This window comes from Aulonocara sp. 'chitande type north' Nkhata Bay, linkage group LG10 (assembly GCF_057382095.1).
Source record: "Aulonocara sp. 'chitande type north' Nkhata Bay isolate Kocher_YH1m ecotype deep benthic linkage group LG10, A_spYH_male_GT1.1, whole genome shotgun sequence".
Lineage (NCBI taxonomy): Eukaryota > Metazoa > Chordata > Actinopteri > Cichliformes > Cichlidae > Aulonocara > Aulonocara sp. 'chitande type north' Nkhata Bay.
The window spans coordinates 11150337-11170063 of record NC_141353.1 but is presented as its reverse complement, the minus strand read 5'-3'; the positions used below and the strand labels follow the sequence as shown (position 1 = coordinate 11170063).

General features: G+C 42.1%; 1 protein-coding gene across 5 annotated transcripts in view; it reads right to left on the bottom strand.

Moving 5' to 3' along the window:
• Positions 1-19727, bottom strand: part of dbn1 (drebrin 1) — a 114168-nt gene that overhangs the window by 13987 nt on the left and 80454 nt on the right. For all 5 annotated transcript variants that reach the window (XM_086308224.1, XM_086308221.1, XM_086308223.1 and 2 more), the window contains 3 exons: positions 9016-9071; positions 5176-5288; positions 1733-1807 (listed from right to left, as the gene is read on the bottom strand). In XM_086308224.1, the coding sequence (XP_086164350.1) occupies positions 1733-1807; positions 5176-5288; positions 9016-9071 (244 nt within the window). The remainder of the gene's footprint in view (positions 1-1732; positions 1808-5175; positions 5289-9015; positions 9072-19727) is intronic.

Here is a 19727-nt window from a genome sequence, read left to right as displayed (position 1 = left end):
ATGACACTCCACACACACACACACACACACACACACACACACACACACACACACGGAGAAATATATAAATAAAACATCACCTCCGCTTTAATCTCAATCTTTTTATCTACACTATAAATCCAAAAATACACACTGAGCCAGCTGTGAACACACTGCTGTGTGACACACACACACACACCTCGGCTCAGAGCTGGTGTTCGTCACACACACCTGTTCCTCCTCTGTGATCCTCCTACAGGTTTTAAGCGTCTTTTCCAACCGAGCGTTGGGAAAACATTTAAACGGTCCTTACGTGACACAATTTAAAAAAACAACAAAACCTCAAAAACACTGAAGCAGGTTACGAAACGAACATGACATCACTTCACACACGATTGCCGTGATCGGGGTTTGAGATCATTTCCCTCTCAGTGGATGTCAGGCCTCTTAGACTGAACAGCTCTGGTGCTTCTGACGCTGTTGCATCCACAGAATCACGCACAGTGAAATAACTGAGCTTTTAATAAACTCATCTGAGCAGAAATCTAACAGACTGAAAGTAAAAGATGGACCTACAGATGTGGCCAGACGTTTCCATTCACATCGAGTTTATTTAGGATTCATTTAAATTGGCTGGTTTCCTGTTATTGGCCTGGCTTTGAATAAAGCCTACGAAGTTCCAACAGGGTTGAAGCTGTTGATTTGTGAAGTTCATTGTAGAAGCTCAATGTTGTCCTGCTTTCTCCATTCCTGAACCAGCCACGATGGGATCATTGTCCTGCTGGAACATGTTTGGTCCAAGTATAAACCGTCAAGCTGCTGGTATAAGATGAACTTGGTGCGATGTACCAATACTACTGGCATCAAAACAGCCCGACATCATGATGCTTCACAGTTCGGTAGGTTTGAAATTCTCACCCTTGTTCTTCCAAACTAGTTTTTGTCATTGCAGCCAAACAGCTCGATCTTTGTCTCATTGGACCATAAACCTTTTCTTTAGAAGGTGTTCGGCTCGTCCATGTGGGCAGCTGCAAATTTCAGTCGAGTCTGAAGGTGTCGATTCTGAAGCAGTCAGCAAGCTCTCGGTCCATGGTGATGTAAGACCCACTTCACTGTGGATGATGGTGTTCTACCAGTTTCCAGTTCATCGCCTTGGTGGTTCCTGGTTGTTCCTGAACATCCTAACACCTTCCCTCTATTCTGAGGGTGATAGTTGGGGTCTTCTTCCAGACCTCAGTACTATTGTATAGTGTTATTAGTTTTTAATTATCTTGATATTCACAGTTGTGTAGATAACGCACTCAGCAACGCTCCCAACTCGTGCCTTGGACTTTCCCATTGTTTACACTAAGTGTTGGTCAATCCAATGAATCATTTTTATACTGCCAACAGAAACTAGCAGCTGTAGCCAATCAAGATCACTATCCTCTATGCATAGTTCTGACCCTGTTTGGATTATAGGAAATCTAGAATAAATTCAAATTTGCACCAATTCTTGTTTCTTAAGAAGAGTTCAAAGAAATCATTAAAAGCTCAAAATTATTACGACATTCATGCCCATGATGAAAACGGCAGAGGAGCCGCCCCCTGGTGGACGTTGAAAAGAGTGCAGCTTTAAGGCACTTTTACACTGGTTTCCTATTTCAGATGTTCAACTTTTATAAAATACATGTCTTACACACAAGATGAATATGAACTGTCGTGTTTATGGTTTCTTTCTGGGACTATGTACGACTGCGGTGCTGGGTCTGACCTGGAAGAAGTCTGCGATGGTGGCGACATGGCTGGCACAGGCACACTTCCTGGCATCTGGCACATCATCTCCAACCTGAAAGAGAACGAGAGACGGTGTAACAACAAAAACGAGAGTAAAAAGGACGGCGTGAAGAAGAGTTGGATGAAGAAACTGGTAAAAAAGAAGCAAAAGGATGCTAAATCAACCAATCAGGATACACATGCTAATTTCTTTTGTGCTTTTTGTTACATTTAGTCAAATATCCACTAATTATTTTGTCTTCCAAGTGACCAAACTGAAGGGCAGTTTCTCCCTCCCTTTGGTCTCATTAGGGCTTTTATTTAGCCGTGGTCATGTTCGGTTATTGCAGCAGTTGTATTATAACAGGATGTGATTCAGTAATCACAGCTAATTCATTCCCACACAATACAAACGCAGTGCACAGCAATTACACAGGAAAACAGCCCCGTCTCAGCTGCATTCACAGCCATTCATCTCTTATCTGTCTGTGAGTGAGCGTCGGATGAAGGAAGAGAGAAGGAGCCGCTGCTTGGATGCTTTCGCAGCATTTTTGAAGAGGAGCATTTCGAAGACCTTTTATTCCCATTTTGGGACGTTTTTTGGCACCGTTGAGCCTGGTTTGGCCCGGTTAGCCACAGTCTGGTGCTCTTTTGGCTGCTAATGTTGCTCTGTTATATTGTGATGGACTCCAGTGGCTCCTCTCCCAGTCTCATTTAACCATTAAATACCTTTTTGTTTCTCTCTCAGTCTCGGTTTGCTGCATTAATGACCATATCTCTTATTTTCCTTCCATTTACCTCTGGAATTGTGTTATGGGGGGAAAAAGCAGCAATTATAGCTAATTTCTGGAGGACGGATTGTTTCAGTCTGCCTCTCGCTGCACTGTGTCATTAAGCTCCAGCTCAGGGCGCCCCTGCTGTTGTCAGGTTCAGAAAAGAAAGCATCCATCATGAGGCTCTCAGACTTTGTTTAAATGCTTTCAGCGCACGTCGCTGGAGACTCTCAGTGTGTATAACTAACCTTAACATCATAAATTATTCATCCCTTCCTGCTACACTTCCTTTTCATCATGAATTAAACGGTAACTGCTCCGTTAGCATGCCTGGTGCTACGACTCCATTTCCTTCCTCTCTGGTTTGGCCCGCACTTTAACTGGAGGTTTTCACTTATTACAGCGTGAGGAAGAAAAGTCCACATCCTGCTTTCCTATTAAAACCACAACATGAAGCGCTTTAAAGACAGTGTTTAAGATTTTCATCATCATTTTACCTGCAGGTCTCTTTAGTTAAAAAACAATAAAAACAGTCAATTTTTATAATTCCAAACATACATCTTGTTCCTATTCTTGCTGACTCCGAAATGCCAAATACGTGCTTAAAGTTAAAGCTTCTAGAATATGTTTAGCGCCACCTTGTGTCAGGACAGAACGTGATGTCACTGGGTCGGTTACTTGTAGAAGGTAACCAAAAAAAGAAAGTGACCCATGTCTAAGAAAAAAAATATCTATAATATATAGGGCTGTGCGATATGACCAAAATCTCATATCCCGATAAAAGACATCTATCGTCCGATAACAATATAAATCACAAAAATGTAACATTTTCTGTAAATTCTGTGAATCTCTGGCAGCTCGACTTGCGGGAAGTGTTTCCAGCTGTCATGTAGCTGGAGTCGAGTGTTTTAACGATGCATGAAACGATACATTTTTAGACATAGGTTGAAACGGCCGCCGTTTTCTTTGTGAGTATTTATTACACGGCGTGCTGCGGGGAAAAGCCTGTTCTAACGTTTGAGTCTAAGGTTCATTTTTAGCACCTGGCGGCTCTTTTTTACTTCTCATCCGTAAATAATCTGCTCTTTCACGTGATTCAGTTTATTTTGAAAAGTCTCAACAGGATCTTGAGCTTTATTGTGAAAGGTTTATGTGGAACATAAACAAGCGGACACGCGATGCTGTTACCGTCGTTGTTGCTAACGACAAAGCATAAAAACAGGCGCTTGTCTGTCCGTAGTGTGGTTATATTAAATATAAGAGAAAGAGAGAAAGAAGAAATTAATATAGCCACTACAGTGACCATCAGAACCATGAAAAAATATTGCCGTAAAGAGTTTATTTTGCGACACCACGAAACAAACGATAGCGTAAAATGAAACGACAGACGTTTTTATATCGTCATCTGATATATATCGTTATATCAAACAGCCCTAATAATATAGCAAAATAAACACCTTCTGATTCATGGATACACCTAAGTTTGTTTTAGGTTTAGCTAATTTAGAAAGAATCAGCTTCACTGCTAATGAGAAAAATTGCTAGGTACGTAATTTAGCAACATGTTTAATAGCTAGCAGACAGCAGATAAAAGTTCACATAGCACAATGGATAACAACAGCTATTATGATATATCTCTTTTTAGAACGTTACTTTTTCAGCTAAAATTAAGGAGTAACTAACAGCACATTCATGCTCATAGAGATGCTACAGCTAGCTGACCAACGTTAGCCAAAGTCCTAGCTTGTGACCTGGCCTAGCTTGTGTGCTTGCAAACTTTTTGCAGAAGCCAGACAGTTTTTTGTCGTTACAGAATAAATAAAAACATATTAAGTAAGCTAACATTTACCCTACAGAAAGATATTTTTATATAAAGACCGTTTGCTTTGAAGAAATTAAAACAGTTAAGCTTAACATAACTTCTAATGTGACAATCTGCTAGCTATTTGACGTATCAAAGTTCTACCTAAAGTGCGTAACGTAAGCTAAATCTTCTAATTAGCATAATTATAATGTTTTATCATTTCTTCATATGATCTGTGTTTAAAACTATTAATTTTTGAAGTAACGAAAGCTCAGATTCAGATAAAGTAGAAGTAGAGAGAGGCTTAAAAGACTAAAGTACATCTGACACAGAATATAAAAAGCACACTTTGTTTCATACACAGACTGATTATCTAAATCATGAATATAACATTTTCTGCCAAAGTAAGAGCATTTCTGGATATTTCATTAAGTGATTTTTGTAACTCTGTCTTTTACACATTTTAATGGACTAAGCTCAAATGGAAAAACATGATGCCTCAGTGAACTCCTGTCCAACCAGTGATTGATTCAGAATGTGAAGACAGTTGGTGGGCTGGTTGGCCACTGCTAAACAAATCTGGTACATTAATCGAGTTTCAGAGCTTCTCACACTTTCACTACAATCGCAGCATTTGGTGACATCAGCGTGTCTACGACCGCTGCCGATGCCACTCTTCTTCCAGCTGCTGAGGCTGCAGCGACGACGAGTTTTAGATCGCTCTTATCGGCGCGTCCTTGTCAAATAAACGACTAAATTGAAAATGTGCAGCGACCCTCGATGACTCTGATATTCTCATTTATAGCATTGAAGGACATTTCAGAGCATGCCCCCTCCCGTTTCCCCCTCGTCCCAGCGACTCACCCAGTTGATGAGGATGTATCGTGGCAGAGCGGCGGTGGGCTCCTTCAGGCCGCAGAAGCCGTACATCACCCTGCCGCTGTCAAAGGTCAGCGTGATCTCTGCCAGGCCGCCTCCTGCAGCACAGAACAAGAGTTCATTATGACTGCAGCACAGTCGCAGCCATGCCTGCTTTTTCAGCTTCTGCTGACTCGCTCTCCACGGGACACCAGCGTCACCGCTCAGACACCTGAGAATAAAACTTTTTAATCTACACTTCCAGTGCAAGTACAAGTTAGTCACAGATTATTAAGGTGATTACTCACATTAAGAATAATATTTTCTGTATTAAAAGTGTGCAGAAATTTTTAACTGAGGCCTTTTTGATCTAAAAGTGTTTATATTTGTTCTCTTTCCAGAAACGAATCCACAGATTATCCACTAATCTATGGATTCGTTTCTGAAATAATAACTTAGAGATTATAAGAAACGGTCAACTTTCCAGCATAAAATGTCAGATAAGTCAGACTCTGAGAAAACCTCCCAGTATAAACTGGAAATACTGAACTAGAGATTTCTGTCACAGTAAACCAGAAAATTCACTTTTAAACAGCCTCAAAAGTTTCAAAAGGTTCTTATTGAGTAGAAAATAGTACTTAAGTAACATATCACCATAAAACTTAGCCATTAGACAGACAGCTACTTTTTGTATTGCAAATTTTGTTTAATTTGACCTTTAAATATGTAAATGAGATATTAGACGTGCAGTATTTGCATAAATATCCCACAGACAAAGTGCAGTGAAATAACAGCTAATTCTGACTTTTGGACCTTTTCTCTCGATTAAAAAAAAAAAAAAAAAACATGTTATGAAAGCAAAACAGATTAAATTCTCTAAAGTGACGAGTGCATAAAAAACTAGAGTCGTTCCTTGAAATTAAATCTCCAACATAATGAAGTTTTCAGTGAAGTGAATCACTCTCTCTGTACTTCTAGATTAGCATAACAATGTGAACGCTCAATGGAAATAAGCAGATCCTGTCTGGGAACATTCAGGTGATGACTCATCATCACACAGGACCATTCAGATTATTGTCAACTTCACATCAGCAAACACAAAACATCTGGAGTTCACAATGCTACATAAACGTCTTTAAACTTCCGTGTTAAAACAGATCACACGTACTGCATAATTCATTTAGGAACAAGATCTTTCTTGGGGGGTCACCACAGCTCATCATCTGCCTCCTTCTCACCCTATCCCAGCATCCTCCTCTGTCACACCTGCATGTCCACTACATAGTCCCCACATTAAGTGTCCCGCCTCCACCCTCCCGCTGCCTGCTAACATGCCATCCCCCTCTCTGCTTCCTCTCTCTTTGGCCAGCAGCAGTGACAGTTTCTACCAGCTGTGTTGGCTAATCTGGACCCCAATGATTCGTGATGGAAATCTCATTCTTGATGATCCACATGTTTGATTAAGAACAAGATGAAACTGCAAAGAATGGAGATTTCATCATCTTTGGCAGCATAATTCAAAGATTCGGAGAAATCTCAGCACAGACTAACGGACACTTCTGTCAGTGAGCACAGCTCATCACTACATCCAGCAGTTTTGGTTAAATCTCTACTGTGCAGAGAAAACAACAGACTGAAGCCACCACCATCTCTCAGGAGATGAACCAGCCCGCGTGGAAATCCATCCTGTGGTCTGACCAATCAGAACCAGTACAGAATTAAAAACCAGCATCCACAATGATGTAAGAACAAACAGCATAGGTTACTATCACAGCAGTGACGGCGCCATTAATGCTGAATGATATAATGTTTTGAGATTTTAGAGTATAATGGTGCAAACATCCTTTTAATTGAAGGTCCTGCTTGTTTCACAGAGAAAATCTCCACATACTCCAACACTTCCACTCCAGAACATTCATCTACGGAAAACAGGTGGAAAACTATGAGACTTCGCTCTCATCCAGACAGCACCCTGTCCTGTGGTCTGAACCAATCCGTGAGATAGATTAGCCTGCTGGGGCAGCCAATCAGAAGAGAGTTGGCGTGAATAAAGCTAAACCTGCTTGTTTCGGTTTAGGATAAATAAGAATGACTTTGAACTGTGAGTCATGCAAAGCTATGCTGAACAAATGCAAGAACTAAAACATGGAGCTTAAAAAATGGTTAATCTGGGTTAATTTTACTGGTTTTATTCCACAGCTTATAGGTTTGTTTAGGTTTGAAGGTTTCCTGGGTAGAAGTGTCTTCAAGCATCATCATCATCATCGTCCCTGCAGCATTTGTGATGCAAACACTTCACTTTAGCACTTCTTTTTATACACTGATGATTACATTAGGCTTGTAGAGGGTTATTCAGACGAGACGTTCACAGATAAAACTTTATTTTTATGTATGTTTGAGCTCTTCCTGTTTGAGCTCAGCGACAGAGTGAAACAGAGCAGCAGGAGGTTACCGGGTCTCACGTAGATTATGACTGAAATTCAGATTCATCCTTTAAACCACTGTCAGTTTCTTTAAGTATTTATTAATTTAAATGATTTTTCCTTCTTTACATGTATTTACTTTGTATCAAATTCCCAGTCAGGCAAACTAAGGACAGCCTGTAGTGTTATTTGGTCTTATCTGGGTCCTCAGCTGTGCTTTAAGCAGACGTTTAGCTACATTCAAAAGATCAGTTTTTATTACCTAACTGTAGCCTACTCTCTGCTTGTGGGGTGAGTGTGTAGACCAAAACCAGTGTAAACAAATCCAATCAGCAATGGGCTCAAACTACCCCCCACCCCCAGCCCCGCATATGTGAACGTTTTCCTCTTTGCTTTGTGCACAAGGACACACATCAGTGGGTTTTTCAGTTTATTTAACTGAGAATAAAGAAGCATTTTCGTGCCCAAGAATATGAAAAAATTAAAATAAGATAAAATGGTGAGTATTTCACAAACTGCTGAGTCTGTGTTGCCAGAGTAAACGTGCACACAGGTCAAAGCTTCAGCTTCACTACTGGAACTTTAACATTATGCACTCCATACTGTACAGTAATGCCACTGTTTTGCACATGTCTCAACTCTGTATATTTTATTTTATTTATTTTATATATTCTATTTATTGTTTACTCTATTTAATTTGTAAAATATGTGTACACACACACACACACACACACACACACACACACACACACACACACACGTAGAAAAATATTTAGTATACACATCCAGAAATGCATATACTATTATATATTGTACATATATTTATTAGTTTCAGATGTAGCCATTCTTGTATTTTGCTTGTTTACATTATTGTATTTTGCACAACTCTGTTGCTTGTGAAGCTCGCACACAAGAATTTCACTCACATGTGCTGTACCAATGTACCTGCACATGTGATGTGACAATAAAAGTGATTTGATTTGATTTGAAGCTGTCTCTGAACGGATGCGTGTGAATCGAGCCAGATTTGGACTTTCACTCTGCTTCTGATGTTTAACATTAACCACCGTGCGCACATTTGCTAAATCCTGGCTAACAAACGACACACAACACAACACACACAGTGACAGCGAGCATCGAATCAGGAGGGGTGCCATTACTCTGTAATGATCCTGCAGCGCATCATTAGCAGAAATGATAATGAATCTCTCTGATGGCTCAGTAACAATCAGGAGACAAAGAGCATGATTGCTTTTACCCCCAAAGCTGCAGCAGACGCTGCTCATCGTGATTTACAGCCGCCGGTCTGCAGAAGCAAATTGGAGCCAATCTGAACGCTCGCCATTAAAACCTTTTTCATTAAAAACACAGAAATGATGTCAGCGACGGGACAGGAGAGGGAGTCACATCAGCAGAGACTTACCTCCGGACGCCGCCAGCGTCAGGTCGTTGCTTTCATCCTCGTATGTGTACAAGGCCCTGTTAGAAACACAGACAGAGTGCTAATTAGACACAAGTAACGAGGTACAAATACTTTGTTACTCCACTTAAGACAATGTTCAGGTATTTTACTCGAGTATTTATTTTTGCTTTTCCTGCTGTGCACGCTCGGTGAAGTTTCTCCAGGAGAACAGAGAAGAAAAACCCACAGTTTGAGTCCCGCCTTTCTGTTCTCTGTGCAACGTTAAAGCTCGAGTTTTTCATTTGTTCTTTGCTTAAGTCTGAGCCCCAGAAACTTCTCGACGCAACGACTCAAACTCTTTGTTTGGGTTTGTAAAAACAATGAGACCTCGGCGTCCGGTCTCTTCACAGCTCTGTTTACTGGCCGCTGTGCTCACGTGCACGCAGACACTCGTGCTGCTTTTCAGCCTGTTGTTATGGAGCAACACTTTCTTTCCAAAACAACTCACAGCACAAACCTCCAGCCACTGCATGAACCAGAGAGTGCTCTTAGAAACTCCCATCAGCCTTCTCTGTGGCGAGTCCTGTCAGACAGGCCCCATCCCCCGAAACAGTTTTGCAGCAGATAACAGACGAGCTGCTGCACGACGAGGGAGGTTCACAGGCCGGCGACTCCAGCCGTCAGCACAGCTTCAAAGACCGTCCTGATTATTTGGTTTGACTGAAGGAGGAGCCGCCCTTTGAAGAACTGAGATAATGCATCTTCTGACTGTCTGCTTCTAAAACTGTGCTTTCCTCAAATACACACCGACACACACACAGGAGCTGCAGAGACACGAACGTGCACTGAGCACTCCCCGAATTATGAAAAACAAATTAAACTGGTGCCTCCTCACAGCCACCTCTGACCTCTCTGCTGAGGCTGAATGAAGGTGACAGAGATTACAGCTTAGCCTGCATCTCCAGATTGAAAGTCCTGCTGTAACCCTGCAGCGAAGCAAATAAAATAAAACCCAGTAATCTGCACGAAAGGTCAGAAAGAACCAACTGCATAAAACACAGCCACACTGCTGTTTCCACGACGCTGCGATTTGTTTCAATTTATCTTTGAGCAGAGCGCCACAGCAGTGCTAGTGGCCAATCACGGTACTGCATCTACAAACATCCATGTGCTACACGCCCCTGTTAAAAATACGATAACAACAGAGAAAATAACTGCAGTGAAACATGTTTGACAAATAAAAAGGAAGCAGGCGTGTAGACATCAAGGACCTGTTTCAGTGGGCGGAGCTTATACTCTAATGAGGCAAGTCCAAAGAATCACAGTGAGCCAAACACTCAGGCTCCTCCAAACGCCGAGTTTTTTCTTACTCTACTCACTGCCTGATGTCACAGAGGGGTTAATGTCCCAAATGTGGCCGTTTTGTGCACAGAAGCCCCGCCTACCTGCTGTTCAGACTGTTTATGAGGGGCAACCAATCAGAAGAAAGTCACTTTAAAGATGGGACTCAAAACAGCTTGTTTGGACAGAGGATGAACTGAGGGGCCGAGTGTCAGATAAAGAAGGATTTTTTTGAACTGTGAGTCATGCAAAGCTGCTGAGTTACATGCCCGACCACTTCCAGCTAACCTGTGCGTGAGGCGAACAAACTGGGAACCAGCAGGAAGCAGCAGAAACAGATTATTGAAGGATATGAGATGCTGGGCTGAGAAATTTATCAGGAGATTATAAACCAGACAGCAACATACGGGATTGCTACAGACTTCTTTTAAATCATAGAAGTGACTAACTCAGAAGCTGATTATTGTCTTATTTATCAGGTTTCCTTAATCAAAAATAATAGCAACATATGACACAGATTAAATAGTTTTAATTTTACTTTTCCTCAGGATTAAGAGCCTGATCTCGTCAGTTTGTGAGCCGCACTCACCTGCCTGAATGTGAGATACTTTTAGTTTGATTGGTGGATTTGCAGCTGCCTTGGTGAGTGTGTGTTCTGTTACAGTGTGTGTGTGGATGTTTGGGATTACCACGAGGGCTCAGTCCACATGACATCATGCTGTTTCAGCCCAAAGCTTTAGTCTGGCCAGCGTCTGACTTCCTGCTGACCTCAGCTCCCCGCCCGCCATCCTGTCTGTTTCTGCAGAGTCACTCTCTGCTTCCTGTTTCTTTCTCTGTTTATGCATCACCACATCTCCTCACTGCTACATTTTCACTTTCCTCACAGATTAACAGATTACAGCTCCTGTCAGCAGATCTTCCAGCTGTAAGACTGCTTCTTTAAACTTGTGCCAGTCGGAGCGTGACCTCGTAGGACTCCAGATTTATTTTGGAAGGTCAGTTTTTCCATCTTCCATCCATACAGGGCCAGCTCTGCCGATACCAATACCGATGACTTTTACCCTATAAGGGCAGCAACTTAGGGGAGAGCAGTGTGTCATGATTTATAAGATGAGTCATCATCGGTTTGTCAAATTCTGAACACTAAATCGCTGGTTTTTACTTTCCACAATAATCATTTAACCCAATAAAACACATCATTCAGCTTTTCATGGATTTTGAAACTGAGCCCATCTCTGACGTTTTTGGGTCAGCTTTGTTTAAATGTGCTGTAGGCTTTAAATAGACGTGACAGTCAACACAGCAAGGTGTGAGGTACATTTTTTCATTTCTAAAAAAAATATTTAACACAGTTCAGACGGCTACATGCTAAACTTGCTGAACAGAAACAAAGTATCGGTCCTATGGCACCAGTATCGATCTGATACCGATACCAATACTAATATCGATACTGGGATCGATCCAACCCCAGTGCCTGCTGAGTTCATGATTATACAAACAGAAATAACCATCAGAGGCAGATTAGATTCAACTAAAACCCGCAGTTCCTCTAACGTCCACTGGAGACACTTTACAGCATAAATAAACATGTTTTTTGCATGTTGTGATGCAACCACCAGGCGGTCAAGAGGGGAAAATGAGTTTCGCTAATTATGAATGACTGCAGACTCTGATGTATGTGTTAATGTGGCGCTCTCTCGCTGTAAACTGGGGAGTCAGCATCTCGGCACGGATTCAGCTCTCGGCGACGTGGCTGGCTGATATTAATTGACTCCGACACTAATTTTTTCCTCCACTTGTTGTTCGATGCTGCTGGGGTTAACATTTTATCTTCTCATAACTGCCGGGCTGTGTATGGCCTGGATACTCAGGTCTGAACCAGGAAATCCAGATGAAAAACAGATGGAAGGTGTAAGAACACAGTCTGATACTACAGCTACTACTACTACAGCTTCCTGTATATGACAGGTACAGCAGTATCAGCATCAGAGAGAATTCCTGGAGGCAGAAACAAACACGGCGAGGCCGGGAAATAAAGCGATAACAGATAATGAAGACAACAATACGGAGAAAGTCGAGGAGGAGGCGTTTAAGGTGGAGAGAAAGCGATGAAGAGTGTGTCTATGTCGCTCATTCAAGGCCTCTATAAATAATTCTCTTTAAAGCAGACAGCTGTTTATTATTCATATAAGCCCTCGTGACCTAGAAACAGCTCCGCGTGTGTTTGTGTGTGAGCAGTTTATCACGCACGAGGACGGGAGAGGAAAGGAGAAGATGTTTGATGAAGAGGCAGCAGGGGATGAATGACGAGAGGACTGATGAAGCTCATCAAGTAATCACATTCAATCCAGAACATCAGTTTCCTCTGCGTGTCCAATCAGGAGAAAGCTCTCGTCTCATCATGGAAATTTCAATGCACAGGGAAGGAAGAGTGTGAAGGACAAACAGACCTTTCATAGCCTGAAATCAACCAGCGTCCCGGCTTCACAAGCTAATGACAGCAAAGCCGTTACTTTTTAAGCCTAATTTCCAAGTTCTCAACTGGAACTTTAAACTGGAACTGAAAATAGACTTCCCTCTCCGAGTGTTGGAGCAGCCCCACCAACCCCGACTTCACAATCCAAGATGGCGGCAGTGCACGTAAACATTAGCAAAACTGTAAAACATGTAACCCGTGCTGCCACTGTTGTGTATTTGTGGCTGTGTGAGACATACGCAGAGTGTGGGTCAGGGTGTTTCCCTGAATGTGCTGCAGCAGCGGTTTTTACTGATAAACATTAAAAAAACAAACAAAAAAAAACATCACCAGCATTGCTAGTGAACTATCACTGGATTGCTAGCGATGCACAAATGGTTGCACATCGCTTAGGAGCAAAATAAATCCTGCTTTTCTGACTTTACTAGTGGAGACACTCAACTTGGGATTGCCATCACTCCAAGCTCTGAAGTCTGGCTTCCAAGAAAAATAGAACGTAGCATTTGAACCCGGCTAACTGCTGCTTTGGGTATCAAGCAAACATTAGCTAGCATTAGCTAACATGCCAAAATAAATCCAGCTTTGTCTGATGCAGCCCGCTTAGCCAAATGGGAATTAGCTGTCAGGGAAAACTCCCGTTATTTGGCCAGGCTTGGACTTCTGGAGGGATTTTTTGGTTTGAGGATCAACTTTTTAAACAGTTTATCAGAAAGCACACATAAAGAACCAGAGCTCTTAAAAACAGTCACTGTTTTTCCCTACAGAGCTAATCATTTGGTATATCCCATCAGAATTTTCAAAAATGGCCATGATTTTCCAAGATGGATTTTGAAAAAAAGAGACTGCTAAAAATAAAAACATAAGAGGTTTTTGGACAAAGTTTGTGTTCTCCATTCTTTAAGCACCGGCACCTTTTCAAAAGTACCGGTTTGGCACCGGTATCTGATAAAACCTAAACAATACCCATCCCTAATCAGAGTACATTAGCCAGGTGTTGGCAGTAGTTTCTACTTGTGAAAGAGTTTCCTAAAATAACTGAATATATAGATATATAACATATTTTATACCTGGCAAACAGTATATATTATATGATACAGGGTATATATGCTGCACAGGACACATGTCCATGTCCTAGCTCTTGTAAAGACTGACATATATGAGATGTTATACTGCAAACATGAAGCCCAGGCTGATCACGGTCTTTCACTGAAGAGCCACGGCTGTCATTAACAACAGTGGGGTTATGCAGTGCTCCGTTAACATGTTTAAAACAGGAAGAAGCTCCAGAGGAGACGCCGTCTCCATCCGATTAGCACAGATGCTCACATGAAGCTAAAACCCTGACGACATGTGGGGGAAGATAAATGATCAGGATCAGGGAGGAGGTGCAGTACAGGTGTGTGACATGGTCCAGTAAACACAGGGTGATGTGACAGCGCACCTTTGTTTGTTTCACAGGTAAAAAAAAGGAAAAGAGCACGAAGCTCTGAGAGGACGCCGCTGTTTCCATTATTCTGTCCAGCAGCTCGGTTGCTCAGACTGTAACACACACACACACACACACACACACACACACACAAAGAGGTTGCCAAGACAAATCTCTCTCTCTCCCTCTAACAAACACACATACCCCCAATGTGAGTATCACCATGGCAACCAGGCAGCATCCCCCATCATTATGTGAGTAACAGCAGTTAGTGACCTGAGGGGGGCATCGATGTAAAGACAGCAGCGGCAGGAAGGAAGGAGGGGGGTGAAGGAGAGCTGAAGGGCAAAACACACACACACACACACACACACACACACACACACACACACACACACGTACAGACACACACACACACACACACTGTTGACCTCCCTCGGCTTTTATTACCGCTAATCATTTATTTAAGCTCAGTTTTTAAAACCTTAGGATGTAACTACAGCCCAGCCCATGCAGCAGTATATGAATGACTAACCTCGTATTGTGGATGGATTATCTCAGTTGTTCTCCTGGCTGAAGTTTGGTCCTTTTACAGCATCCTGCCATGCGATTACATTTGTTCCTGACCACCGAGAACACTCACGTTAACTTTTATCGAGTGGGAAAAAAGTTAGCTTGTTTATATTATGCTAACATAGCTGTGTCGCTAGCGGTCACGTAGCACATCATTATATACCAGCTAGCCCAACTTCAGTAACCCTACAAACGTCACTGCTGTTTAGTTTTCTGTCTTCATTTATGCTGGAAGTGATAACAGAGCTGTACGTTTTAATTTGTTTCCAAAACCCCGCAGTCAGGACATGCTATATTGTATTCAGATAGAAGCTAGCGAGCTAACTCCCTGCTAACTTCTAACTCCGTTAAATGTCATAAATTCCGTTTTCATGGATGCCTGGATGTTAAACTCAATTGTTACACCTGGTAGAGCAGAACGCTGATCATTTTATTAAAGATGAAAGACTTTAGACAGTTTTTCAACTCTCAGTAATGCCATAGTGATCGTTTGATATATGGACCTGCAGCGGAGTTTAGACCCAGACACGGCTAGTGACGTCAGACTGAACAACCGGATAGTTTATTTGCAATCGCCCCCTGGTGGGCTACAAGTAGAATGCAGGTTTTTAAGCACTTCCACGTTTTATTTGTGCGACCTGATTGTGGAACAGTGTGACATCCAAGCATGTTACTCAGCGCTGCTGGCAGAGAAAGCCTGGGTTTGTTTTTTATTGTGAAGCATGCTGATGTGTCAGAGTCACATTTGTATCATCTTATCAGCACCATTAAATAGCTGAATGTCATTAAACATAACACTAAACAACTGGTGTTAAATGAGTAACCACCGGAGTAGTGAGTCGAATTTCACAAAAACAATTAGCCAAAAGCAAAAAGAGGAGGCGTTTGCAGAGCAACACGATGCGCGAGAGCTTCAAAACGGGAAGAAGCTGTGATTTAACGACATTTGATACCAAAAATATCTCAGCAAATTCTCCTCCACAGTCAATTCCCAGTTAAAGCGGTCCAGAGCGAGCACAGAGCAGGGCCATAAAACTGCCACGGACAGTTAACACTTCAGTCCTCTGAAAGGATCCAGCCGGGCGGTGAGAAACCAAAGGGATCGTGTACTCTCACACTTCCTGGACTTCATGATCAGCGGACGTCAGAGCGCTCTGTGCTGCTCTGAGAGGAAAAACACCAGAGAGGAACCGACGGTTATACACGGCAACAGACTGAGCAATGTCCAAATCCAATACAGGTGCGAGTCCATGTGTCAGGATTAACAGTTTTCAGCTTTGTCTCCTCTATTATATAACAACGTAAACACAAAAGTAAAGTGGGTAACGTGTTCTCCCTCTGTGGGGGACGGTGGGCTTATATAGAGCATGTTACCTGCAGCAGGTGGCAGTCAGCCATGTCCTCAGGTAGAGGCAGAAAGACCTAAAGGACTCAATATCACCGTATCTTCCTGACAGAGATATGAAGCCACCACCCTGCACCAGACTCCATTGAAAAAAGCAGTAATTTTACCTCTTAAAACAAAGGTGTGGTTAGCATTTGTGTTACCGAGGTGTTGTCAACAGTGTTTTTTTTCTGAATGTCTTTTTGTGGAGAGAGGGGCGGGGCTTCCGAAAGGGGCGGGACTTTGGAAAGGGGGCGGGGGTTTCAGAGGGAGAATGAGGGTGGGGCTGAGACATTGCAATGAGAGAAAAACTTCATCATTGTTAGTATTATTATCGTATGGATGTGTGTATGGAGTGGGGGCGGGGCTTCGATTAGGGGGAAGGGGGCGGGGCTTACATTGATACACATCAATCAGCCCAAACAGAGCTGAGCTGAGAGCAGTGTTCAAAGACACTGTGTGGGTTCTTTTCCAAACAAAAATCTCTCTTTGCGGTAAAAAGAAGAATTTTTGTACAGAAGTAAGAACAAGGTTAGTCTGATGGTAAACAAGTAACAGTAACTAGAAACAAATAAATTCAAAGAGTAGAAACACAAGAATCTGATATTTATATATGAGGTTTGAGAGTCATGGATTCCTGTGGGAGTTTTTTAATGGCCACGGGGAGAGAAAAATATGTGTGGTGAGAGAAGAAGACAGAACAGAGAGACTTTAAATACTGACGACGAGCCGTAAAGACAGAAGCAGGCAGACAGAGTATGCTGGCGAGAGCTGTTATTCCTGTGGTCGGACAGCGCAGCGTGATTTATTGAGCATGAACCCTACATGGTGACTCAATGTGAAAAAAATGAGGCAGACAGACACGAGGACAAAGAATTATGGGTAATGTTTCAGAGGGAATGAAGGAGGGCATTAGGAAGCAGCTGTGACTCGCATATCTGTCGGTCTGGAAATGCAGAGATCGGCACGCTGACCCGCTGAGTAAGACGAAGGCGAGGTGGGAAAATGAGGTGTAGGTCCGGCACCACCACGAGACTCTTTACATCCGGCTAAACGCACGGAACAACAGCCGGAGCGGCTCCGCACTCACTCGGCCTTTAACTGTTCTCGGTTTGTGCAGATTGTGACTCCACTTGTCATAAATCCAGCGGTGTAGGTGTGTTAGCTCACAAATGCCCTCTCTCAGAAGCTAAACGCTGCTCGTAGCTCTGAAGCGCTTCCATTTCAGAGAAAAACTGCCCACACACTGACACAAAAACCTAAAAGCAGCTCTTTAGATGCAAAAGGAAGCTGTTTATTTCATGAGTGAAGGGTGGCATGAAGTGAAAAAGGGGCTGTTTAGACAGACATTAGCCTAGCAGCAATGAATAAAGAGCGAGGAGGGGAAGGGAGGGAGATAAAACAACAGTTTTCCTCTAAAAATAGTCTACATCAACCTGACGCCATCTTTTAACGCTGATTTCAAGAACGCTAACGATAGACTGTATATAAAAGACAGACGCTGCCCTTGTGATTGGTCAGTGAAGTCCAGTTTTGAAGTTTCAAACTTTGAAACCAGCTGTGATGAGCGAGGCGTGGATACTCAGTTACAGGACTCCAAATAGGTTCACCATTTACAACCTGAACATCACGCTTGATTAGACGGTGCTCCCAGGTCAGCTGACATAAATAATCTACCCCGGGGTTTCCTCCTAGGTGGGCATGCCCAGAAAAGCCTCCATCCATCCTAACAGGACGTCTGAACCACGTCAGCCGGCTGCTCTCAACATGAAGGAGCGGATTGCCCCGACTCTTAGGCTGAGCCCGGCGCCTGTGCAGGGGAAAATAAAAAGCTCTATACAACATAACATACATCTGAGTCATGTGATCAAACACATGAAACCCAGAGCAGCGGCGAGAACATGAACGAGGAGAAAAGAAGGAAAGTGGAGAAAAATGGCAGCTCGAACATGAGTCTGCATCTCTCTGCACTTCAATTAAATTATAATGAGGAAAAGATGGATTCCCTGGTAATGGCTCCCCCGGAGGAAAGCATAATTGCAGTGTGTGTGTGTGGTGCAGAGGTGGGACAGAGTAATCGTCACATTGCGGTTATTTACAGCTTTGAGGTGAAGAAAAGAAAAACAGAAAGAGAAAAAGTCTTTTTATGTCTGACGTTACATCAAATATCAGAGTAAATACAGCAGGACCTCTTATTCTGTTTCAGGGTTTGAAACAGAGTTTTAGCCTCAATCTTAGCTGATATTTTACTTCCTCTACATAAATGTCACTTTAATTTAGTCATTACTGAAGTCCAGACACACAAAAATGAAATACTGTCTTTCAGGCAGGAGGATACGGAGGGTGAACACTGCCAAAATGATTAAACAATTTACAAAAAGTAAGTGTAAATAAATGAATTTATTATTTTGTACTTTACTTCTCTATTTATTACGTTTTATACTGACGGCCCAAATCATTTCCTTTCACATTTCTTTATTTACTTCTTATTCATTTAATAACCCATAGCTTGAAGACTCAAACAGACATATAAAATAGAACAGGTGGTCATATTTTAGGTAATCAGGGGCATGTAAAAGTTAAATAGTATAGAATTTAAAAAAACATTACAGGGATTACAGACGTAGCTACAATGATGTAACCCATTGAGTCTGTGACTACATTTGTACAACAGGGTGGAAACTAAGACATCAGTAATGCTTTATTCAAGGGTCTTTACTGTGTAATATAAAGCACCTTTAGGCAACTGTTGTTGTTATTTGGTGCTTTATAAATAGAAACTGAATTAACTTGAATCAGCTCAAACCACCTGTGTCAAGACACCGCTCAATCAAAGAAGCCAAACCTCATAATTTAAATTGAACAGTTTCCAGTCGAGTTATAAACAAATGCAACAGCTGTCCAAACTACTCTGTGTTTAATAAGGCTGTTGTGTTTTTAACGTGTTTTAATGCTTTGTATGTTGTTCCATTTAATCTCAACAAGCCCCTAAAAACAGTCAGTGATCACTGTCGGCCTCTCTCGGTTTTTATTATCACTTTTCATTTTAAAGCTCAGTGTTTAAAACCTTACGATGTAACTACAGCCCAGCAGCAGTATATTAATGACTAACCTCTTAGTGTGGATGGATTATCTCAGTTGTTCTCCTGACTGAAGTTTAGTCCGTTTACAGCATCCTGCCATGCGATTGCATTTGTCCCTAACCATCAGGAACCCTCACGTTAACTTTTACCAAGTGGAAAAAAAGTTAGCATTATGCTAACATAGCTGTGTCAGTAGCGATCACGTAGCACATCATTATACACCATCTAGCCCAACTTCAGTAACGTTACAAATGTCACTGCTGCTTAGTTTTGCTTTCATTTATGTCGGAAGTGACAGCAGAGCTGTGCGTTTTAATCTTTCAGAAATCTCTCAGTCAGAACATGCTATATCATGTTAGCGAGCTAACTCCCTGCTAACTTCTAATTCCATTAAACTTCATTAATCCTGTATTGGTTGATATCTGGATGTTTAACCTAATTGTTGGTAAA